This window comes from Dryobates pubescens, chromosome Z (genome assembly GCF_014839835.1).
Source record: "Dryobates pubescens isolate bDryPub1 chromosome Z, bDryPub1.pri, whole genome shotgun sequence".
NCBI lineage: Eukaryota > Metazoa > Chordata > Aves > Piciformes > Picidae > Dryobates > Dryobates pubescens.
Genome location: NC_071657.1, coordinates 131,904,342 through 131,930,470, shown reverse-complemented (window position 1 = coordinate 131,930,470; position 26,129 = coordinate 131,904,342). Strand labels below are relative to the sequence as shown.

Genomic DNA, 26,129 nt, shown 5'->3' with positions numbered 1-26,129 from the left:
TTTTAACATACAAAGGATACCTTTGTCACTGATCTGTAAAGTAACTTTCTTCCAGCGTACCGCTATAGAAGGACAACATGCTTAGCATGAATGACATTGTAAAATGCAAATTCTGCTTGAATTGCAGTTGTGGGATAAAAGAGAAATAATTCTCTCCAAGAAATTGACAGATGTTCCAGGAATAGTAGCTGCATCATCAGAAAATACTACCCTGCTGGGTATCCAGTGCTGTCTGGCTTTGTCAGTGGTTAGGAGTTACTCAAAAGACAGATGAATTGCCATAAAAAAATTGCTTTTGAACACCTTCAGGGTAAATATGACCACAAAGTGTAGCATTCCAAAAGCAAAGCTCAAGAACTTTTTCCTCATCTGTGCTCCTTTCCAGGAAGGAACTTTGTTCCTGCAAAATCCTTAGACATCCTGTATTATTCTATACTTACATATGGTGACTTGCAGAACCTTCATGTATATTTCAACTGCCTCACCACCTACCTCCTCATAAAGCTTCCAATGTTGCCACTCATGCAGTTTTAAAACTAATTCTTTTACATGCTGAACCACTAGTAAACAAATGAGACATTTATCTAAAGATCTGCCTAGTTGTACTTATTTGTATGTTTGTTCTGTGAAGCTGGGTTCTACACAGCCAAATAGAGTATCAGGTTCCTGTCCTCAAAGGAGATTACTACAAAGTAGTAATTGATGTGGGAGCCAAGTGTACTTAACATCCTACACACTCATGTTACAGCCCTGAGGTAGAGGAAACCCCTTCAGGACTGTACCCTAGCTTAGATCCCAGGCAAAGACAGCTGTAATGAAACTGTGTATTTTTATATATTTTATAATTAATATTTCCTGGCAGTGGTATCTTCAAACCCCACCATGACTTACAAAATGTATTCAGAGGTTCAATTATTTGGTTGTGGGCTGTACGCTCCACATATAGGCAGTTAAATGATTTAAGCACAGATCTAATACTTCCAGTGCTGCAATTCAAATTGGGAATACAGGTGCTATGATCTGTGGGCTTCTCACAAATGGTATTCTGTGGCAGAATGTCCAGGTACTCACAACTTGTTCCTCTGTCTGCTATCTTCCCAGTTGCTGTGGCTATGATTTGAGCAGTCCTTGGCTCGGAGAGAGCTAGGGAGCCTCTCTCTTGTCATGCACAGTCACTATTCTGTAGCCTCTTCTGGGATTCAGTTTCCTTGGAACTTTTCCCCTTTCTGCCTTGGTCCAGGTGCAAGGCCTGGATGAAGTTGTTGGTCTGCTAGAGCAGGTTCTTCAGCTGCCACTCGGGCGGCATTTTGGCTCTTGTCTCTTTGTGATAAGCAGGCCCTCAGCTGCTACTCGGGCAGCATTTGGCTCTAGCTGCTTGCTGGGTGAGAACAAGGCAAGTTGCCTGACTTCTTGGCTGGTTTTAATACTGTGACAAGACAATTAATGCCCTTTGGTAACACAGAACCCTGATAACTGGACCTGTGAGATGGGGCATATCCAAACATGGCCAGGGGCACACCCAGTTCACAGCTGTGTCACAAAATTAATCACACGTGTATCTGGACCATAGGAAGTCTCCAGGTTTGCACATTCACAGGTGCTTACAAGGTTAATCACAGGTGCTGTACATTCACCTTGACCACCTGGACCCCAGGAGCTGTCCAGGCAAGCACATTTGCAGGTGCTTAGCCATTGTCTGGGCAAGGGCATGTTTGGGGGTTTGACCCTTCAGGACAACAGTTAAGCTTTCTAGTTATGCTTTTAAATCTCTTCTCTATTCAGTGTAGAGCCAGATTTCCTCCTACATTGATTTTCCTCCTGACCATAGAAAAATGCTAGTAAAATGCTCTTTGTGGTTGATTTTTTCCCCTTGGAAAAAAATCTAAGTTAATGCAAAGAGAATTTGTCCTTTTATTCAATAAGGTTTCTTTCTGTCAGGATCAGTGACATTCTTGTAGAGCAAAGGTGAACCTCTGTATGAAAAGAATAATTTATTGTCAGTACCTTCAAGATAGTATCTTGTGAAGTTCTACTTGGTATATCAGTTTTAAAATATTTAATTTTGTTTAAGCCTTAATAGGTTATCTTAGACTGAGGTCTGAGGTATGTGCTGTCTGGACAGTTTTCCTTGAACAGAATACACCAACAATTTTTCATAGTTGGTGTTTTTTAAATACAAATATTAAAGTAAAGCAGAACCTCATGGAAGAGAGAGAACAGGTTTGAGGTGATGTGTACTCAAACCATCATGCTAGAAAGCAGATGTTGGCATTGCAAAACAAAGGCCTCTTTTTTTTCATCGTTTAGATGGATCTTTGCGGTCTCCTCTGCATCTCTAGAAAAATATACTTGTTGTTGCAGAGACTTGGTTCTCTACCCTTCTCAAGCCTCCTGTTCTCATTCTCGTGGTTCATAGCTTCCCACAGCTTTCCCTGCTCCCTGCACTACAACAACAGCATTTCCTAGATTGGTGCTTTCTGAGAGTGAGCTCCCTCTGCCTTCCCAACATCCTGCTTGAACCAATGTGTAACTGCCTGGTAAGAAAAGCAGTCAGTCTAATGCTCTTGTGACAAGCCACAGCCTTTTAGTAAAACATACACATACTGTAAACTGTGAGCAACGAATTAGACACTTGTAACATCTGTCCCAGTGAGAATCTCAGCTTTCATGGAAAAAAAACCAAAACCTCAAACCAGTACACAGAGTCCTCATGGTTTTGGCTAGTGCTTAAAAATGTAAACCTTTTTAATCTGGGATTTCAGAAAGCAAATAACAAAAACTGAAGTGAACTAGGTCTTCTAGCCTTCTATTTATTTCTGTGATAAGATTCAAAGGCTGACTGTGTCTTTGAAAGAAGTGAGGTCAGCCCCAGCTGTTAATGTTCTTGTCTGAGGGAGGTCTGTTGCAGGCAGTAGGGGATGTTCTTCATAATTTAACTGTTGGTTTAAATCCACCTTCGTGGATGTAGTAGTATGTAGTAAGTACATAAACCTTTCACATGAGTATTTAGGTCAAGGTGCAAAGTGGGAGCTAGGGGTACAGCTAATCCTGGACTGTCACATTTGCCTGTGTCCAAAAGGTGGATATATGGGTCCTGTTCATCTGTCATCTGCAGTTGAATAAGATCTCTAGACACCATCCTTAAGTCCTCTGCAGCTGCTTTTAGGCACACACTGACAAGTTTGTGTGCTGAGCACTTATATAGCCTGTATGGATCTGCACATAGCACTCCACTTCTGTGCCATCAGGATTTCAGAGTGCTTCATCCTGATTGTTCTGTAGCACACTAAAGCTGCCATGTATCTTGTGAGCTCTGAGCAATGAGTGTGTGCTCAAATAGATGCTAAATTAATACTTAGTCAGTACAGGTCTCCTGCAAAACAAAGGACTCAGGTCATGCTAATTTGCAGGATGCTAGGGGTTGGAAGGGACCTCAAGAGATCATTGAGTCCAACCCCCCTGCCAGAGCAGGACCATAGAATGTAGCACAGGTCACACAGGAATGCATCCAGATGGGTTTTGAAAGTCTCCACAGAAGGAGACTCTGCAGCCTCTCCGGGGAGCCTGTTCCAGTGTTCTGTGACCATCACAGTGAAGTTCCTCCTCATGTTGATGTGGAACTCTCTATGCTGTAGTTTATATCCATTGCCCCTTGTCCTATCACAGGATGCAACTGAGCAGAGCCTGCCAGCCATCATCTATTTATATACATTTATTAGATCCCTTCTCAGTCTTCTTCTCTCCAGACTAAACAGTCCCAGATCTCTCAGCCTTTCCTCATAAGGCAGTGCTCCAATCCCTTAATCATCCTCATAGCCCTCCATTGGACTCTCTTGAGTAGATCCATGTCCCTCTTGAACTGGGGAGCTCCCAAGTTAATACCCATTATTTTCAGCTGAGGACTTAATCATTTCATACAGAATTAATCTCCTTTAAAGAAGGAAATGACAGTCTTAGGCTATGTGGCTTTTCTCTCCCTAATTCTTCTGTTTGGGAAACTGAGACTGGAGTAATGTTTCTCAGGAACTTAGAGACTACTTTAGGCATGACTTCACCCAGAGTGCTGCTTTCTCAGGACTCCAGGCCGTAAGGCATTTGACTTACAAACATTTAAGGATGTTGATGCTTCCAAACTGGCAGGTGATGAAAAATGGAGTCAGTGGATTTTCCAACACTGTGATGTTTCTATCATTTTCAGAATTTGCATCATTTTAATATTAAAAAGATTAATCTCAGGAATCACCTCAGACAAACAACCCAGCAATGCTTGAAACAATTTTGCTGTACTGTACAGAGAAGTATAAACAAGCAGTGCAGGGTAGTCTTTACAATTTAGTTCCTATTTAAATATGTGCATTGTGGAGGAGACAATTTCTAATAACTGGAAACCTATCAAAGTTCCTTTAGGAAGACTCCTGAAACATTTAGCAGTTGTCATTTCTCTCTCTGCATGTATTTTGCTTAATGATTTTTATGTTCTTGTGCAGATAAGAAGGCATTTTTTAAAACTGCATGCCTCCAAGTTTCATTAAATGTTAGACTTTTCAGTTAAATTTTTCATCACTGAAATGAATATTGCTAGCCAGATAAATCCATAATGTGTGAGTACTCCTTGTCTTTAAAGGTTAGGCTCATTTTTTCCTCCCAGCAAAGTCAAGAAAAGTATTTGCTGCATTGATTGGCAAAGTTGAGAAGTGCATAAATGATTAACAAATTCTAAATTTTGCTGCTGAACTGCTGTCTTGGAAATCAATTCAGTGTGGTCAGTCCCTTTCTGGGACATCTCAGGATGCAAAAGGCTAAAAAGTCCTGGGTAGCTTGCCATGCCGATAGCTCCTGAGCCAGAATTCTATGCAAAAAAAGTAAGTTTGGAATTCATTACATGGAAATTAGTCATGTCCTGAAGGGCCTACAGGAAGGATGGGGAGAGACTGTTTGCAAAGGCCTGCAGTGACAGGACAAGGGGTGGTTTAGATGGTTTAATCCACCCGCACCAACAATAAAGCACAGCTAACCCAGTCGGAGAAGCGAATGAAGGCTTCCCAAGGAGGATCCCACCTCAGGTTCCCCCCATGTCTTGCCCCCTTCCCTTTCCCCTCTAGTTAATTAGACCAAAAAGGAGAAAGAGAGAGAAAAGGATATTAATTAAGGGAAATCTGTTAGCTCAAAGCAGTTGTCAAGAAGTTAGCTTTCTTGTCTTATCAGTTTCAGTCCAGGGTCAGCTGCATGCACTCTGACCATGAAATGAAAGTCAGAACAGACTGAAGCTGGGGAGAGTGAGAGAAAGAATGTTAGAGATATTTGCTATTGTACATCTCACATCTGACCAATGAAATTCATTTAGAATTAATCTTTGTTTTCCTTTTTGCACCCAAACATTCAGCTAGAGAATTCTGCAGCTGTCTTTTCTTAAAGGCACAGCCTAAACTGTCACAAGGGGCAATGGCTGTAAGCTGAAAAAGATTAGATTGGCTGTTAGGAACAAGTTCTTTACTATGAGGGTAGTGGAACACTGGAAGAAGTTGCCCAGAGATGTGGTTGAGGCCCCTTCCCTGGAGATACTCAAGGTGAGGCTCAACAATGCCCTTGGGCAGCCTGATCTAGTTGAGGATGTCCCTGCTGACTGTAGGGAAGTCGAGCTAGATGACCTTTGGAGGTCCCTTCCAGTCTGGACCATTCTGTAATTATGGCATATGTATTACTGAAATTTATTTATTTTTAAATCATCGTTGGAGGCTGAAGATAGCTTTGATCTGGACTTGTATTAAGGGGAGGACTCAGGTTTGTGTGTAATTGCATTTGTGTCCTCAGCGCTTGCTGGGAGGGGAGAGTGCTGCAAGGTGGCAGACTTCTGCTGGACTTGTCAAGTGAAGTTACCTCTCTACCCTTTTGTTGTTGCTTTGCCAGGCAGCATCATCAAAATTCATTTTTTCTCTCGTTTGCACTGTGGAATGCCTGACCTTAGGCAACCTGGTTTGGTTCACTAAAGCTTGCTAACTTTTTTATACTGAATGATATCTATCTGCTAATCCCTACAGCTCTGCGCTTTACATTTGAAAGCGCTTATTAAAAACAAGCCGAAAGCTCAAAATAAGAACAACTTTGAGGATTTTTATTTTGTTGGTTTTACTGTAGCAGAAATGTTCAGTGATGTGGGTGTCTGCATAATAGAATACATCCTCTACCAAATCTTGCCTTTTTCCCTTTATTTTTTTAATTCTTGAAGAAATCCCACACTCATTAAGTAGCTTTCCACGATAATAACTTGGAGAGAGAATTGCTGTGCTTCGGCCTTCCTACTGAGTGAAGTCTCATTATAAATCATCTCTTTATGACTCCAAAATACTGTGCTTCCAAACTTCACTTGTTAATGAGACTGGAATGAATTTCATAATGACTGGCTGTTTGCACCAGAGGCATGCTAAGGAAAGGCTGACGTTTACGTCCTTGATTCCTGAAACATGTATGCAATGCATTGGACCTAGAATCCAGGAATTTAATAAGGAAGGCTCTGTGTGTTTGTGACTGTGGATGAGTATGTGCTGACAAAATTATTTCCACTTGCAGCATTTCTTATTTCTTCCTCCTTTGTTCTGGCCAAAAAGCTGAAAACCTGCTTTAAAACAAATATTGTGATGAGGATACTGAATTTATTTAACAACAAAAAAGTAGTTTCATTTTCTTCTAGAAGAATATATGCATTTTAATTTCCTTCAGAAAAGCTAGGTTGTTTTACAGCTAAACTGATTTGACCATAGATCATTACCTAGCAGGTAATATTAAAGATCTTATTTTAAGCTGAACAAGATAACTGTGAAGACTTTTAAGTAAATTGGATGTAATTGGTTAAGGTGCCTCTTGCAGTACCAGTAACTGATCTCTTTTAAGTACTTCATGCTTTAATAGATTAGTTCAGAACTATCTTGGTATTGGTTCACAGGAAATTGGCAACTGCTTCCTACCTGGAGTACTGTGTCCAGTTCTGGAACCCCTGTTACGAGAAAGATATGGACATGCTGGAATGTGTCCAGAGAAGGGCCATGAGAATGATGATTAGAGGGCTGGAGCACCTCTCCTGTGAGGACAGGCTGAGAGAGTTGAGGTTGTTCAGTTTGGATAAGAGAAGGCTCTGAGGAGACCTTATTGTGGCTTTCCAGTATCTGAATGGGGCTACAAGAAAGCTGGTGATGGACTTTTTAGGATGTTGGGTAGCAATAGGACTAGGGGAAATGGAGAAAAACTGGAAGTGGGTGGATTCAGATTGGGTGTTAGGAAGAAGTTCTTCACCTTGAGGGTGGTGAGACACTGGAACAGGTTACCCTCAGGTTACCCTAAACCCCTCAAGCTGCACCAGGGGAGGTTTAGGCTGGAGGTTAGGAAGAAGCTCTACACAGAGAGAGTGATTGCCCATTGGAATGGGCTGCCCAGGGAGGTGGTGGAGTCACCATCATTGGAGGTGTTCAGGAGGAGACTTGATAGGGTGCTTGGTTGCATGGTTTAGTTGATTAGGTGGTGTTGGATGATAGGTTGGATGTGATGATCTTGAAGGTCTCTGGTTGTAGCCAGGAGGGGGTTGTCTCTTCTCCCAGGCAACCAGCACCAAAACAAGAGGACACAGTCTCAAGCTGTTCCAGGGGAAGTTTAGGCTCAAGGTGAGGAGAAAGTCTTTACAGAGAGAGTTGTTAGCCATTAGAATGGGCTGCCCCGGGGAGGTGGTGAAGTCACCGTCCCTGGAGGTGTTCAAGAGGGGATTGGGCCATGGTCTAGTAGTAATGAGGTCTTGGGTGACAGGTTGGACTTGATGAATCTTTGAGGTCTTTTCCAACCTTGCTGATTCTATGATTCTATAATTCTTGTGTTTGTCTATTTCTATTTCTGTGGTGTCTTTGCCACACTCTTTGCTGGCTTTAGGTGGTGATAACTGAAGCAGCTAGTCAGTGCTGTTTGCTGCAAAAAGTTTAATTTGTTCTCTCTATTTTAATTTTATAATAGATATTCATTCCCATGTCTATTTAGTGTAATCAATAAGGAATGACTACAAAAACTTCCCCAGTAATTAACAAGAAAGCTCTCTCTTCTTCAAATTAGTCTTTAAGCATAACCAATTCTGTAAGAGACTAACCTGATCTAATTAAAAAGAGGAACAAATCAAATTGTTATTAAAATGTTAATTTTCCCAGTCTGGCTTCTCTGAGATTGCAGTACTTACAGGTCAGGCCTTGCAAAGGTTTTTCATTTGATTTCTTTGTAAGTTGTTGTTCTGGGTTAATGCAGCTTGCTCGCACAACCCCCCCGCCCTCCACACACAGCAGCAGAACACAGCCATAAAACTATTCCCCCTCCCACCCAAGCCTGCAGCCAGTCAAGTGAAAATAACCGATACCCCAAACGTGGAAACCAGAAACAGCAACTGGAGCAGGAAGCCAATCATAGAATCAGAGAACCACTAAAGCTGGAAAAGACCTTTAAGATTATCGAGTCCAACCATAACCCAGCTACCATGACCACTAAACTATGTCCTAAAGTGCCACATCTACACACTTCTTGAACACCTCCAGGGATGGTGACTCCACCACCTACTCACTACTCTCACTACTCTCTCAGTAAAGACATTTTCCCTAATGTCCAATCTAAACCTCCCCTGGCAGAACATAAGCCCATTTCCTCTTATCTTATCACTACTGACCTGGGAGAAGAGATCAACACCAGCCTCACTACAGCCTCCTTTCAGGGAGTTGTAGAGTTGTAGAGAACTTCAAGCCCCATGCTTCAGCCAACACTTTCATTTTGAAGCTGGCATGGCGTTATCATGGCATCAAGTATCAGCAGCAGATTGCATTATCAGGCATTATCAGGCATTATCATGGCATTATCATGGCATTATCATGGCATCAAATAGCAGCAGCAGATTCATCTCAACCCATGACAGTCGTGCTGGTTCTATTCCCCTCCAGAGTGCCATTTGTCAAACATCTAAGCTCTTTGTTCCTCCAAGTTCTTTGTGCTTCCCACTGTTTGAAACATGTTACTAGTGTAGAAATGAGACAGAGATTGCATCCACAAATAGGAGAAGTTCTTTAGGCTGTTATTTGTAATAAGACTGCATCTGAAATAAATGACTACTAAGGGGCTGATAGGATGAAATTTCTTCCTACTTACTACGGTACAGACTTCAAGCATAACAGCTGTGCTACTTGGGAGTGTGTTTTGGCCATCCTCTTGTACCACCTCATAATTTTGTGGGTGAGAAGGTGTAGAGGGGGAGTGGAATTTTTTTTAATGTGTTTTTTGCAGCCACAACATAGCCTGCATTCAGTTTGTCACACAAACAGGTTGTGAATCAAGCAAGAATTTTTTTCCCCCTATATTGCTGTTGCATTTTTCCTTGCTTCAGTAGGTCTGAAAATAAAATGTGTGCACCAAAACCAGCTTTGCATGTTATTTATTTTCCAAACAAATAAATTACCATTGGCATTACCTTAAATGAATCTTTCCTGGTAACACACAGCACCTTCTGAGTTGATAAACAGGTTCTGTGTTTCATGTGGATTTTCAATATTATCTGTGTTTCCCTTTGAAAATGTTGCAGATGTTTAAGCTTTGCTGGAAGAATGACAACCAGATGTTCAAATTTGTTATGTGTTTTCTTTGTCACGAGTGTAGTTTCAAGGTAATTTTGGTGCTTGTCCTTTTCTTATGCTTTTAAGGTACAAATAAAACAAACAAAGCACCTCATTTTTTTTTGTCAGTTGACAAAACTAAAGCCCCTCATGAGATGCCACTTGTTATCCACTGTAGCAGCTGACTTTTGTAGCTCAATGGGCTTCTGTCTGATAGATTTCTGTTACACCTAGACAGGATGTTCTGTCAAAACCTGAGCCAACATGCTGTTTATCCCAGGCACAGAAATTGATTGTTGATGACTTCCATCTACTGAATCAATAAAGTTGCTTAGTTGTTTCCAGAGGCTTAGTGACATTTTTACTGATAAAATCCTTTTCTGTTTGTGTTAGTCAGTTAAAAAGTATATGTCTATTTACGTTCTTAGAGCATGTGTTTTTCTCCCACTATATATTAAACCAGCTCTTAGGTTCTGGATTTCATTTATTACCATCTTATTAGTGCAGAAGACATGTGGAAGGTGCCATAATAATTTCTGGTGGTAGGTTTATAGTTCAGATTGCAGGATTCAGATTGCTTTTCTCTTAAGCATGCCTGTATGTTGTGCAGAAGAGCAGAACAAATTTCCTTTAAAAGAAAAGATTGTATATCCATCCATTCATGTAGCTTGCCAGCACTTTGTATAGGATAAATAGTTCAGAAGCACTGTCAGGTCAGATATACTTAGTATGGTGTAGGGGATAAATGATAGGGTGGGCCTCAGCTCCGGATGTTTGTTTTCAGGTGTGCCTGTTGCTCAAGAGGACAGCCTGGCTGTACAGCATGTACAGCCTTTGCCTTACCAGTAGGTCCAGGGAAAAGCTTCCTTTCTCCTTGAGGTTCTTCAGGCCTACTCAGCAAGTTGCTCAAGTGTAGTGCTGAGCTGTGCAGCTCACCTCAGTTGTGACACTCATGTCCAGCTTCTTTGTATTCCACATGACAGAGGAGAACTGGTGCTTTTTCACACAGCTGGGATTTTCCCTTGGCTCCCCTTGAACATAGATGAATTGCTGTCACCTTGCTCTATCCAGTTCCTTCATTTATTCCTGGAAGTTCTGTGCTGTAGCCAGACAGTTATAGGATTTACTAGCATTGAGAAGAGAGTAGGGATTACTTCACATACCTTGGAGGTTGTGCTTTCATCTGTGGTTGTAGTACAATGTTTACCTTTTTAGCAGTGGTTTAAAAGAGTTGTTTGTGATAGTCCCTGACACTTCTCTGAAGATGAGCCAGCTACTTGTTCCACATCTCATACCTGCTTTAAGCAGTCAGAGTTGTCCCTGCCTTTTGTATATGGCTTTATTTTTCTGAGCATTTCTTTGTTTTATAAATTCCATTTCAGTGAGCTCGCCACTTTTTTGGCTAGTGCAGTAAGTGAGGCACTCTTCCTTCACTCTAAAACCTCTTGAATGAGACAATGCATGGTAAATGAAATACAGATATGACTGTTGGACCCCTTACATACCTGTGCAGTGGTAACAATAGTGCTGGACAGCATTCCTGAGCAGTCTGGCAGTTCAAGAATATGTAGTCCCATTGGGCTTCTAATCTCCTGTGTTAAATTCTTCCTGCTGCAGATAGATGGATTAACTCCGGGTAGATATCCATAGTGTCGCTATTGTTATGCCGTATTTGACTGTGTAGACAGCCTCAGAGGAAGCCTTCTCTGTTGCACTGATTGTGTCTACACACAGAATCACAGAATTTCAGGGGCTGGAAGGGACCTTGAAAGATCATCTAGTCCAACCCCACTGCCAGAGCAGGATCACCTACGCCAGATTACACAGGAACACATCCAGGCGAGTTTTGAATACCTCCAGAGAGGGAGACTCCACAACCTCCCTGACACATTTATCAACCTAATGTAGTTCCTTCTGCCTTTGTACTACCTCCAGTCATTCATAGATTTCTTGCTCCCAATGCAATAGTTTTTCAGTTGAGAGGTTAGAGGTTTGTATTTGCTTGTTTTGAATGGAAAGATTCATATTTAAACGTAATAAAGATTTCAGAGGAGGAACGTGGAGAATTTTACAAGCCAGTGTTTGCACCTCAATCTGCATTTTAGCAAGTCAGGTTAGCAGTAAGGACTGCTTAGCTTGTACTGCTTGCTATTTGTAGTAAAAATATGTACACATACTCTTCAGCTGATCTATGAATGCAGTGTTGAGGACTAGCTGTGTGGTTACATAACACTAGTTGTAAATGTCAACAAATACGTACTGTTGATCACAGTATTGGATAAACTACAGACAGAGCTTCAGCTCAGTAAAACAGACCTTCAGGCCAGCTGTTTTTGTATCACCACTGTAAATGCGTGAACCTCATTTAGTGAGTCATGGGAGCAGGAACAAACTGGGCAGGTGGAAAGGGAATAGTAAAGGCCACTTCCAGCTCAGTGCTGTGACCCAGCAGGTGTTGTGGCAAATAGCTTTGTCTCTGGTGGGGATATATTTTGAGTTCTAGTTCAGCTCAAACTTGGCTGAGCTGTGATCCGGGAGCCCTTACCTATTGTGGGAACAAGATACCGTCAGTCGAATGAATTGGCAGCATTTTACTACTTTGGGACACCCCAAAGTATTCTCAAGTAACAATGTTTGAAAAAGAAACTCCTGTGAGTAATGCCTGGTGACTTACCCATTCTCTTTTCTGCATTTCCTGAGTTCTAAAAATAAGACTTTGTGCGGTTAGCCTCAGTGATTTTGCTATCTGGGCTGTCTCAACCATGTGCCATATTTAATGCTGCTTTGTGAAAGGGCCTAGGTGAGGTTAAAAGAACAGTGTCTTGAAAATGCTTTGGATACTGCTTTAGGTGATGACTGAGCTTTGGCAGGGGCTGCCCAATCAAGAAATCTGCTGCAATGCCTTATTTAAGAGCAGTAAAATGGGTGAGGAATTAGGATTTAATGCAAAGGAAATGTGCAATGTGGGTGGGTCATACGGACGGATTTTGGTAGTGAGATGAAAAAGGGTTCTGCAGTCACAAACACTAAAATTGCTGTGGTGGTACTTGACTGTTAGCAGGCAGGAGAGATATTAAATCTGATCTAAATCAGTGCTCACTTTTTCCCTGGATGAAAATGACTACTTATGAAAGGTTAGAGGATTTATGGGGGTGTCAAAGCACATGGCAGATGGGGTGGATTAAGAGTCATGAGTATAGTAATCCAAATCCTTTCTGCCAAGCATTACAGAGGATCTCTCCCTGCTGCTGCTGGGCTACACTAAATGTAGTCAGAGGAGTACAGGTTGTCAGGAGGCTTAGGGGAAGAATTGCCGGTGAAAGTGCTTGAATGAGCATAGTTCATTTTGAAAGCACTTTCTTTGTAGGCAAAAGTCTTCTGGGGAACTGATTTTGGTGTAGTAAATGTCAATAAATTGCTGTAACCAGTTGTTTGTTTGCCTGTTTGTTTGTTTTTCCCTTTGGCTTCCTGCAAAAAGCTTGGAAGAAAGTAAAGCCAAAATATAAACTAAACCTTTCTAGTTATCCCTGACTATATTATTAGTACAGAGGGATAAAGTCTGTGCAGAAGTTGTGAATGTTGAGAGAGGGGGAAAAAAAAGTGGAATGAGTTTGTCGTTCCCCTTCTGAGCTAGCACTATGTGTGATAGAAAGAAGGAAAAAGAAAGGAAAGGAAAAGAGCAAGGAAAGGAGAAAGGAAAATGAAAGGGAAAAGGAGAAAAGGGAAAGGGAAAAGGGGGAAAGGGAAAAGGGGAAAAGGAAAGAGGAAAGGGAATAGGGGGAAAGGGAAAGGGAAAAGGGAATAGGGGGAAAGGGTAAGGGAAAAGGGAATAGGGGGAAAGGGAAAGGGAAAAGGGGAAAGGGAAAAGGGGAAAAGGGAAGGGGAAAAGGAAAGGAGAAAGGAAAGGGAAAAGGAAAGGAGAAAGGAAAGGGAAAAGGAAAAAGGAAAGACATCCTACTTAGATTTCTGTAAAGAAGTTTTAAGTGTTAGGAGCAGTTTTAGTCATGGTTGTAGACTGAGGTGAGATATTGTCTAAAATCTGAACAGTCACAATGGCATGTCAGTGTTACACAGGTGATTGACAGCTTTAGTTAACATGGAGTTAATGTTTAAAGGATATAAAGCTACTGCCTTTTGAAAAGATCCCTGTCTGAAGTAGTTTCTGGGGAAGATTGCAAAGCATTTGTGTCTACAGCAACAAGATGTTTGCACTCTATTTCTGTAGTCAATTAATTAAGCTAAAGAATCCACCTGACCTCCTTCTTTGGTTAACTAGTATTTTACAGCATGATAAATTCATACACTGGTGTGGCAAACTTCCTCCTCGCATATCTCTGAACTCCATGAGTGAATGCATAGGTATTTTATTTTACATGGATGTAAAATATTCAGCACAAAAAGAAGGAGTTTTTGTTAGAGCATGAAACAGAATACTACATAGAGATAAGCTGTGTTCTTCACAGAACTGAGAAGTGTGAGGATCCAGACCTTACAGATCTTAAATTTAAACTTAAAAGGGAGAGTACAAATAGTTAGTCCAGCTGGGAGGATGGACTAGCTCTGAGGTAGAGATTGTTTGCATTTCTTGGAGCAAGAGGCAAGCTTTTCATTGTTACAGTTTTATGATGTATGATGAGGATCTGGAAGTTCTTAGCAGGTTTCACTGGCATCCGTGAGGAATGGCTCTTTTGTCAGAGCTTTGTAATGTGAACTTCCTCAGCATCTAATTGAAAAGTGGAATGGTTAGATCTTTATGAAAGGGAGAGTTTCCTCCAGTTGTTCAGTATTAACAAAATAACAAAGCAGTCTGAGCAGTCCATGAAAACTCGTAAATGTCTTCCATGCTTAGTACTTGGGATGTCTTAATCTTCCTAGTGGTATATAGTCTTCCAGCAAAGACCTGCTCTGAACTTCTAAATAAAACACATAAACTAACACCCACCCCCCAACTCCCCCATATTCCACTTCCCAGCTTTTTCTAAGTAGCCTCCCTGTAAGAGACTGTAGAAGTGTGTAGAAAAAGAGGGGGGGGAAATAAGTCACTTTTAGCATTTGAGAGTTGTTTACATACATGTTCGAAGGCATGAGTTTGAAAATAAGTGAGCCAGGGGAGTGGACAGAAAAATTTTCATGTAGCAAAACATGCCAGGAATGAAAGGACAAGTTGAAGCAGGGACATAAGGTTTTACTATGAGGGTATGCATACAAATCCATGAAATCTGAATGATCTTTTGATTCCAGGCAGAAACTTAGTTTCAGTGATAAACAGTTTATACAGCTTTATAACATTAAACACATTTAAACGCTCCTGGCAGGTAGGGATGAAACAGTATCTGAGGTGAGCTGCAAAGCATGATCCAGCTTACAAATAAAAGTAGGTTGTTACAGCAGGCTTTCCAGGGAATGTATTCATCAAAAAGTGTAGATGTGGGGTTTGATTAATTTCTTAGGGGGAAAAACAAAAAGTTGCTTTTCCAGGCTATGGAAACATAGAAAAATCTAATAAATCAAGCTGGAATTAATATGGCAAAAGGAATATTAATATGGCTTTACTTCATGTATAAAAAGTCCTTGTGTTTTGCAGGTAATTCTGATATGAGTACAAAGATACTTTCACTATAAATTTGTTTGTTTCCTACTAATGCTTCTGTTGAATTCCTCCATATTGCCTCAAAATCCAATGAATGAATCCAACTGCCGTTTAATATTTTAGACTTCCCAAGGAGAAATTACGGGAAAGTGAAAAGGATTAGATTTCTCCATGAGATAAGCAGACAAAGTATGATGACTAGACCACATTATGTCACTGTAACATCAGTAACCTGATGGCAAAAAGCTATTAGTAGTTGACCTAAAATGGAGCAGCACAATCATCTGTATTTCATGATATCAAGGAGAGCGTCCCCCCACAAAGCAGAAACATGAGCCATTTGAAGGAAGTAAGATAAAACATTCCAGTGTGAGGTCCTGCTTCTGAATAGCTGAGGAAACAGTGAATAACCATCTCAGGAATGTGTAGTGTGAGATGGAAAACCCAGACCTAATAAAATGAAAAATGACTGACAAATAATTCTTTGTAATGGTGGGGGAAAAGATTGTCAAAGTGCTTACGCTGTATCTGGAGCTATTTGACAAATAGTTCCTCTTTTCATGCAAAAAGCATGCTGAGAACTTGAAATATAAAGATAAACATATTTTAGCTTTTACAGATTCCTCTGCAAAGAAACAGTAATCCAAACCAGCTTTCATTTAGGGTGCCCCTGTAATTGAGAGCAGAACTTAAGCTCATCAGTTCTAGAAATCGGTGAGAAAATACTGTGTCCTGATTCTCATTTAGGCAGCAGTGGTATGTTCTGCAACCACTGGAATAGGCAAGTGCTTTGGGATGCTGCAGGGGGAACCCAACAAGCAGTTCCAGATGGCAAGTGTTGAGTTACCCCATAAATAAATGGAGGTTCTTCCAGTTGCTGGCATGATGATGTAGGTAGGTGGGGGCAGCTGCGTGCTTTACTTAATATTATTTAGATGAGTTTGCAGGTGTGAAAGGTTTTTGTGTGCATATTTAAGATGATATGTGTAAAATAAAAACAACATATTTGTCTGTGAAATGAAAAATAAAGTGGGCCTCAGTGGAAAGCAGATCTGAAAGTTCCAAATGATCCCTGTAGGTAGGAGCTGGAACATCTAAACATGGAATCCGTGTCCGTTTTCCTCTCTTGCCTTCTTGGGAAGTTTATTTAGTTCTCAGATGAAACGCAGGATCACAGGATGTTAGGGGTTAGAAGGGACCTCCAGAGATCATCAAGTCCAGCCCCCCTGCCAGAGCATATAATCTACCACAGGTTATACAGGAATGCATCCACATGGGTCTCCAGAGAAGGAGACTCCACAACTCTCTCACTTTAGGAGAAACTTTCATTAGGGAAAACAGAACTGCAGCATTCTTTAAACTTTAGATCTAAGGCAGACTGGATGTTTTGGCCACAACCATGAGCAAAGAAAGGATTAGGGAGAGTTTGTAGGAACCATTGTAAGATTCCATAAATTCCTCTAAAATAGTGTTTTCAAAGGGTAAACAGCTAGATCTAAAGCAAGGATTGACAACTCTAAGATCTCTGGAGGCTTGACTCTAATGCAGGCTTGGTACAGCTTAAATGAAATAGCATTGTCAACAGCATCTGCCAGCATTTTGTGATCCAAGTGTCAGAGGCCAAGATCTGTAGTGCTTGTTTCTACTACTGAAATAAGTTGTATCAGATATTTCTCTGTTCCTTTTGTTTCTAATTTGCAGTGTTTTGGTTTATACTGATGATGTCATTTTTTTTATTGTTGTTGTTTTTCCAGAGAAAGAATTTGACCCTCTTCTTCAGCATTGGTTTATTGACCTTTTGGGGGACTGTACTGCTGGGTGTCCGCTTGTACTGGATGGGCAACAAGCCCCCAAGCTTTTCCAATTCTGACAATCCAGCAGCTGACTCTGACAGTTTTCTCACACGTACGCTGACCTTCTTTTACCTGCCAACCAAGAACCTTTGGCTGTTGCTGTGCCCAGATACCCTCAGCTTTGACTGGTCTATGGATGCTGTACCTCTGCTGAAAGCAGTCAGTGACTGGAGGAATCTACACACTGTGGCCTTCTATAGTGGACTCCTCATCCTTGCCTACTTTAGCTTGAAGGGCTCCAGCAATGAGAGAGAGTGCAATGGGAGAACTGTAATGAACGGCAAGCAGAATGCTAATGGGCACAGCTGCCACTCAGAGATGGAGTACAAGACACTGGAGGGAAAGTCAAGCTTTGCATCAAAAGAAGAGAATGGTATAAAAAAGCCTGAAATGCAGAAACTCCAGCTTCCTTCAACGGAGAACATTGTCATTCTGTCTCTGTCTTTGTTAATAATGCCCTTTGTTCCTGCCACAAACTTATTTTTCTACGTTGGCTTTGTAATAGCAGAGCGTGTGCTGTATGTTCCTAGTATGGGCTTCTGCCTGCTGGTTACAGTGGGTGTCAGGGCCCTTTATATCAAAGCCCAAAAGCGCTTTCTGAAGAACTTGGTTTTTTGTTCCACTGCTGCATTAATTGTTTTCTTTGGACTCAAGACTGTTGTCAGGAATGGGGACTGGCAGAATGAGGAGATGCTGTATAGGTCAGGGATAAAAGTAAACCCTGCTAAAGGTAATTTTTAACTTTTTTATGGCAACTGTTTTATGTATGCCCATTTGTCTTTGAATTGCCTGATTTTATCTGTTGTATTTAAAGGGGATACCTTAGGAAACATCCTTCTGAGTTTCAGTGATGTGCACACTGATAAATAATCAGGAAAAGCAGGAATTTATTTGGTTAGATGCTACAGGTTTGGCATTAACATGGAGAAAACAAGACCCTAAAGTAAGAGGATACTTTCCATTTCATTGATCTTAGTTTTGCCAGAACAAGAGGACACAGTCTCAAGTTGTGCCAGGGGAGGTTTAGGCTGGATGTTAGGAAGAAGTTCTTCACAGAAAGAGTGATTTGCCATTGGAATGTGCTGCCCAGGGAGGTGGTGGGATCACCACCACTGGAAGTGTTTAAAAAGAGACTGGATGAGGCACTTGGTGCCATGGTTTAGTTGATTAGAGGGTGTTGGGTGATAGGTTGGACTCGATGATCTCAAAGGTCTTTTCCAACCCGTGATGCAAATAACATCAGTACCACGTAATAAAAATGAGGAAATGGGGTCATGTTCTTGCCTAGGAGCTTACTGTAGTTCCTCCTGCATACAAGTGCTATAAAGGGTTATTGTCAAATACTTGCTCCTTCCTGTTAATGTAGAAATGTCAGGTATCTGTAACATTGCCCAGCTACTTCTCTCTAAGGTTGTACCTTTGCCATAGCAAAGTGTGACTACAAAACAAATCCAAAGAGGCAATGAACTGGCTAGTTTAGGGACCAATGTTTAGCTGTGGGAATGTGATTTCAGCCTATGTGGCAGATCCATCTGGGATCCTGAATTCCATGCTACCTGGCCATACTGCTCCTGGCCTATGAGCAAGCTTACATGAGACCAGTCCAAGTAACCACCTGTGAGTGCAATATGTAGGCATCGACTAAGTCTTTGCTATTCACAATTCATCAGAAGTAAGAAGCAATCCCTTGATCGAGCTCAAGCCCTGTGAGGAGAAGCTGAGGGATCTGGGGTTGTGTAGCCTGGAGAAGAGGAGGCTCAGAGGAGACCTTATTGGTCTCTACAACTCCCTGAAGGGAGGCTGTAGCCAGGAGGGGGTTGGTCTCTTCTCCCAGGCAACCAGCACCAGAACAAGAGGACACAGTCTCAAGCTGCACCAGGGAAGGTTTAGGCTGGATGTTAGGAAGAAATTATTTACTCAGAGAGTAGTTAGCCTTTGGAATGGGCTGCCCAGGGAGGTGGTGGAGTCACCGTCCCTGTAGGTGTCCAACCTTATTGATTCTATGATTCTATGATTGCTTTGCCCGCCTGTGAAAGAAAATTTTGACAGCACTTGAATATACTGTACTTGAGTTTTTCCAGTTCTCTGCTCAGAAGCTGTCGGATGATGCTGTCGGAGGTGTATTTCTTGGTTAGACAGTTACATGATGTCAGTAGCTGCAACAGTAAGAGGCAAATGCAGGTATTACTGGGAGCTAATAAGGGAAGGAAAAGTAGATTGGGCAGATAAGATGCCTTGCAAAGCAGTATTATAGTATCTTGTCAATCATCAGTCTGATTTTGTAGCTCTGAAGGGAGGTTGTAGACAGGTGGAGGTTGGTCTCTTCTCCTAGGCAGCCAGCACCAGAACAAGAGGACACAGTCTCAGGTTGCGCTAGGGGAGGTTTAGGCTGGATGTTAGAAAGAAGTTCTATACAGAGAGAGTGATTGCCCATTGGAATGGGCTGCCTGGGGAGGTGGTGGAGTCACCATCATTGGAGGTGTTCAGGAGGAGACTTGATGGGGTGCTTGGTGCCATGGTTTAGTTGATTAGGTGGTGTTGGATGATAGGTTGGACACGATGATCTTGAAGGTCTCTTCCAACCTGGTCTGGTCTATTCTATTCTATTCTATTCTATTCTATCCTATCCTATCCTATCCTATCCTATCCTATCCTATCCTATCCTATCCTATCCTATTCTTCTTCAGGTACTTTGTCCCCTTAGGTAAAATCATTAAACTTGCTGCAGTTAGTGACTTTCCATTGACTGTGAACAAGCATGTCCCATTTATTTTCCTTTTCTTTTTTCCCCCCCAAACTAATGTAGAAATGCAAGAAATGAAGTAACTGAGGAGTGACACAGCACACCAGTGTGATTATGTGATGCTGTGAGACTTAGCAGTTTAGCGACGGTGCGGAGCTCTCATTAAAATGTTGGCACACCTTGGAAAGAAAAGCGTGCGTGCGTTTGATTAACTAGTTTATGTGTGCTCCATTTTGCTCCTTAGTAGAGAGCCCCAGATAGCTCAGACTGCATTAATCGTTGTCTGCTTGGCTTGAGCCAGGTTTTGTGATTAAAAAAATAATTAAAATCTAGTTTTTGGCTGCGGTGTTGTCTGGGAATTAGACTGCTGGGTATTATGTTCCCAGGAGACAAGGAGAGTCACTGTCATTGTGCAAATCTCTGTATGCAGAGACTTCTGTATGTATGATTGTCTGGTTTCTTGCCTTATAAGCTGACATTAAGTTTCTTGTAAGAGATGCAAAAGCAAAGACAGCGTGTCAGTGTGATGATGCAGACATGACTGAACCGACTGTAAATCTCCTTGAAATATCCTGTTAGACTTCTGCTGAATATTTACTAGGCCACACACATTGTAACGCGGCTGGGTATCAGAAACTCCCAGCTAAATCGACCTGTCACCCAACTCTATTCATTATTGTGAATACTTCCTAGATTATCCCTGGCTTTGACTATGCTAATTTTATTTTCTATTTCTCAGACAATCAGGCAAGCCTGACTGGACTAGACTGGCTGCCAGTCCTGCCAAAGCATTAGGAGACCAACAATTCAAACTACGCTTCAGTAATTAAATGAGGTTGACGTAGGAAAAACAATTTATTTTTGTTTGCCTCTTCTAGTTTTGTGAATGGTAGTGATAAATAGGCTATTCAGAAGGTGAAACAATGGACTCCTCAGTCAAATGGTGGAGTGGAGAAGTGTTTTCCATCGTTTTATGCTGCTAAGAGGAGGCCGACTGTCCTCATTTCGCTGTTTTCCTCAGCTTCTAGCTACTCCTTCTCATGAGTATTATCTTACTTTTCATCACTTTTGAGCAGCAGGATCATTTCCCCTGATGGTTCTGCTTTTCCTCTCTTCTCCTGCAAAGAGTTTCTGAACAGCAGCTTCTTCTGTGCTAGGCTAAAAAGTAGAGGGATCCCTTCAAAAACCCCTCATGTGGGAACAGGTAAAGAAATCTCTGAAGACCAGCTTTGCTGCAGCAAGGAGCCTAGTATTTTGTTCCAGATCCATCTGTATTCTAGCCTAGCAGGGTGAAAGCTGCTCTGTGGCTGGATGCTGTGCAACAGCATTGAGCTGTTGAGCTGTACTAATAAGATTATTTGAGAGGCAAGCTATCAGTGCAGGTGCATTTTTGTACTAATGTGGCTGAACTGCTTCAGAAATGAAGTTGTCTCACATGTTGATGGCTTCTAATCAGGTCCTCTGCGTTGTAATCCATATAAGAATATAATCTCTTCTGTTGCTGTGAGACTTTCAAGCAAACTTTTTCAGTGACTTCTTGGTCTCCAATCCACAGTGTGATGATACAGTGATAGATAAACACCTCGACAGCACTTTGTTCTGGCCTGCTCATGGGCACCTTGCAAACTGTAGGCACAGAAGCAGTGTTCTGCTTCAGATAAGAAAGCTCCTACCCCTGCAGGCAACCACAGCCTTCCTACAATTTACATTTCTTCATGCTGTTCTTGTCAGTCACTGGCCATGTGAACCTTATAGCAACCTTTCAGTACTTAAAGGGGGCCTAACAGGAAAGATTGGGGCATTGTATTGATAGGATGAGAGGTAACAATTTTAAAGCAAAAGAGGGTAGATTTAGATTAATGAAGAAATTAATTGCTGTCAGGATGGTGAGACACTGGAATGGTTTACCCAGAGAACTTGTGGATGTCCCATCTCTGAAATTGTTCAAGGCCAGCTTGGATGAGGCTTTGAGCAATCTGGTTTAGCAGAAAGCATCCCTGCATGTGGCAGGGAGATTGGAACTAAATGATCTTTAAGATCCTTTTCAACCCAAACCATTCTATGATTCTGTGAAAAAATACTCCAAAGCATGGTGCCTAGCTTATCTCTCAAAAAGCCCCAGAGTGCACCATGGGAGAGTCACAGAACAGGCACAATTGGAGTGCTACAGGCACAATTGGAGTGCTACACTGGGGGGCTACAGGCTCTTTAGGAAGGATAGGCGAGGGAGGAGAGGAGGAGGGGTGGCTTTGTATATTAGGGAGACACTTTCTGCCTCAGAACTCGAGGTGGAAGATGAGGGAATTGAGAGCCTGTGGGTTAAAATCAGAGGGCAGCCCAACAAATCTGACATCCTGGTTGGAGTCTGTTATAGACCACCCAACCAGAATGAGGAGGCTGATGAATTATTCTATAAACAACTGGAAGCTGTTTCAAGATCATCAGATCTTGTCCTCGTGGGGGACTTCAACCTGCCGGATATCTGCTGGGAACTTAATTCAGCAGAGAGAAGGCAGTCCAGAAGATTCCTGGAGCGGATAGAGGATTGCTTCCTGACGCAGCTGTTAAGTGAGCCTACCAGGGGACAGGCTCTGCTTGACTTGCTGCTCTCCAATAGGGAAGGGCTAGTGGGAGATGTGACCGTGGGAGGCTGCCTAGGGTGCAGTGACCACGAGATAGTGCAGTTTTCAATATGCAGGGAGATAGGGAGGAGTACCAACAGAACCTTCACCTTGGACTTCCGGAGGGCAAACTTCAGCCTCTTTAAGAAACTTATTTGTAAAGTTCCCTGGGTACCAACCCTCATGAACCGAGGGGTCCAGGAGGGTTGGACCTACTTCAAACAGGAGCTCTTGAAGGCACAGGAACTGGCGGTCCCCATGTGCCGAAAGATGAGCCGGCGGGGAAGGCGACCGGCCTGGATGGACAAGCAGCTCCTGAAGGATTTAAGGGAAAAAAAGAGGCTGTATCACCTTTGGAAGGAGGGGAAGGCTTCTCGAGGTATGTTTAAGGAAGTGGTTAGATTATGTAGGAATAAAATTAGAGAGGCAAAGGCCCAGTTGGAACTGAAGCTGGCCACCTCTGTGAAAGATAATAAAAAGCAATTTTACAAATATATCAATGCTAAAAAGAAGGGCAAGAAGAACCTCCACTCCTTACTGGACCTGGAGGGGAACATGGTGACCAAAGACGAGGAAAAGGCTGAGGTCCTGAACGCCTTCTTTGCCTCAATGTTTAACAGCAAGGTAGGAGTCCAGGATGAGTGGCCTCCTGAGCTGGGTAATAGGGTCGGGGAGCAGTGTAATGCCCCAGAAATCCATGAGGAATTAGTCCGGGACCTGCTGAGCCACTTGGACACCCATAAGTCCATGGGACCGGATGGGATCCATCCTAGGGTGCTGAGAGAGCTGGCAGATGAGCTGGCCAAGCCGCTCTCCATCATTTTCCTCCAGTCCTGGCTCACTGGGGAGGTCCCAGGTGACTGGAAACTGGCCAATGTGGTCCCCATCCACAAGAAGGGACGGATGGAGGAACCTGGAAACTACAGACCAGTCAGCCTGACCTCAGTGCCAGGGAAAGTGATGGAACAGATTATCCTGGCGGCAATAACTGCGCACCTGAAGGATGGCCAAGGGCTCAGGTCCAGCCAACATGGATTTAGGAAGGGCAGGTCCTGCCTCTCCAACCTGATCTCCTTCTATGATCAGGTGACCCGTCTGGTGGATGTGGGGAGGCCTGTGGATGTAGTCTATCTGGACTTCAGCAAGGCCTTTGACACCGTCCCCCACAGTAAACTGCTGGCTAAGCTGTCAGCTCGTGGTTTGGACCACAACACTCTGTGCTGGGTTAGGAACTGGCTGGAGGGCCGAGCCCAGAGAGTGGTGGTGAATGGTGCCACATCCGGCTGGCGGCCAGTCACCAGTGGCGTCCCCCAGGGATCAGTGCTGGGCCCCATCCTCTTTAACATCTTCATTGATGATCTGGATGAGGGGGTTGAGTCAGTCATCAGCAAGTTTGCAGATGACACCAAGTTGGGAACAGATGTTAGTCAGTTAGAGGGTAGAAAGGCTCTGCAGAGGGACCTTGACCGACTGGACAGATGGGCAGAGTCCAATGGGATGGCATTTAATAAGTCTAAGTGCCGGGTGCTGCACTTTGGCCACGGCAACCCCATGCAGAGCTACAGGCTGGGGTCAGAGTGGCTGGAGAGCTGCCAAACGGAGAGGGACCTGGGGGTGCTGATTGACACCCGCCTAAACATGAGCCAGCAGTGTGCCCAGGTGGCCAAGAAGGCCAATGGCATCCTGGCCTGTATTAGGAATAGTGTGGCCAGCAGGAGCAGGGAGGTCATTGTGCCCCTGTACTCTGCATTGGTTAGGCCACACCTTGAGTACTGTGTCCAGTTCTGGGCCCCTCAGTTTAGGAAGGACATCGAGACACTTGAACGTGTCCAGAGAAGGGCAACAAGGCTGGTGAGAGGCCTTGAGCACAAGCCCTATGAGGAGAGGCTGAGGGAGCTGGGATTGTTTAGCCTGGAGAAGAGAAGGATCAGAGGCGACCTCATTGCCCTCTACAACTACCTGAAGGGTGGTTGTAGCCAGGTGGGGGTTGGTCTCTTCTCCCAGGCAACCAGCACCAGAACAAGGGGACACAGTCTCAAGTTGTGTCAGGGGAGGTTTAGACTCGAGGTGAGGAAAAAGTTCTTCACTGAGCGAGTCATTCGTCATTGGAATGGGCTGCCCAGGGAGGTGGTGGAGTCGCCGTCCCTGGAGGTGTTCAAGGGGAGATTGGACGTGGCGCTTGGTGCTATGATCTAGTTGTGAGGTCTGTTGGAACAGGTTGGACTTGATGATCCTTGGGGTCTCTTCCAACCTTAGTTACTGTGATACTGTGATACTGTGATACTGTAATCACCAAGGTTGAAAGAGACCTCAAAGATCATCAAGTCCAACCTGTCCCCACAGACCTCATGACTAAACCATGGTACCAGGTGAAGTGAGTAGAAGGTGACAGTGCAGCCTCTGAGCTTTCCTGACAGTCCCCGCTGTGTGGCAGGCAGCTGCTGGCTCTTGGCTGATGGAGTCACAATGAGGACTTGAGATGCCTTAGCTGGGTCTGTTCTTCTACTGTTTTGCTTATGACTAGTATTTCAAATATCTTTAAAGTGATCTGAGCACTGCCTCATTACAGTTTGTCAGCACTTGATGGAAAAATAGGCAAGATTAATTAATGTACTTTATGAATCCTGAAGTGACTGTATATGTGTTTTGACACTAGGGAGGTAAAGCTGCAAGAGTTTGTCTGTGCTGCCTTCCACTTAATGAGCAGCCCAAGTGATGTAAAACAGCTCACATTATTTGAGTGCTCTTTATAGTGAAGGAAGTCTTCCAAAATGTAAAAACAAACAAAGTTAAAAGTGGGTGGTAGCCATCACATATTTTTCAGTTAAGCTGAGTCATTCTGTGGTGATGATTACCTTGTGTTTAATACAAAATTATAATGAAACACAAAATAATTGTTCTCATTACATCTTATTATCCCTACTTTCCCCTGTAGTGCCAAGAGTAGGCTTCAAAAAGCACAATCTTTTTTTCTCCAAGCCATTTTGTACCTTGCAGTCCACATCATAATGATCTTTGATGTTCAGATATAATTGCTACACTATTATAGGCACTGATTAAAGAAGTAGAAAATAGAAGCTTAGCCTGCTAGGCTGTGTCACAACCTGATTGCCACGCCAACCCTGGACAGTGGGGATTTGAGCTAGGTTCAAACATTCCCTTGGAGTAAATTAAGGTGACCCAACACCAAAATGGTTGATTAGTTGGGTTTATTTGAATCATGGAGTGTTATATGAAAATTTCTTGGTCTCTTATGCCTTAAGGATGAAAGGTTTAAAAGAAGGGAGAGGGAAATAGAAGAAAGGAGAGAGAAATGGAAGAGAGAAAAGGGAAAGTGAGATCCACCCTTGGATCCAGCAATATCTCATGGGATCAGTCCAAATGTTTGAGAGAAGAGCAACAAAGTTGGTGAGGGGTTTGGAACATAAGCCCTACGAGGAGAGGCTGAGGGAGCTGGGGTTGCTTAGCCTGGAGAAGAGGAGACTCAGGGGTGACCTTATTACTCTCTACAACTACCTGAAGGGAGGTTGTAGACAGACGGATGTTGGTCTCTTCTCCCAGGCAAGCAGTACCAGAACAAGAAGACACAGTCTCAGGCTGCGCCAGGGGAGGTTCAGGCTGGATGTTAGAAAAAAGTTCTATACAGAAAGAGTGATTGCCCATTGGAATGGGCTGCCTGGGGAGGTGGTGGAGTCGCCATCA

General features: G+C 42.9%; 1 protein-coding gene across 2 annotated transcripts in view; it reads left to right on the top strand.

The window, feature by feature from the left end:
- Nucleotides 1-26,129, top strand: part of TMTC2 (transmembrane O-mannosyltransferase targeting cadherins 2) — a 304,368-nt gene that overhangs the window by 163,372 nt on the left and 114,867 nt on the right. For both annotated transcript variants that reach the window (XM_054178580.1, XM_054178581.1), the window contains one exon: nucleotides 16,965-17,793. In XM_054178580.1, coding sequence (XP_054034555.1) covers nucleotides 16,965-17,793 — 829 coding nt within the window. The remainder of the gene's footprint in view (nucleotides 1-16,964; nucleotides 17,794-26,129) is intronic.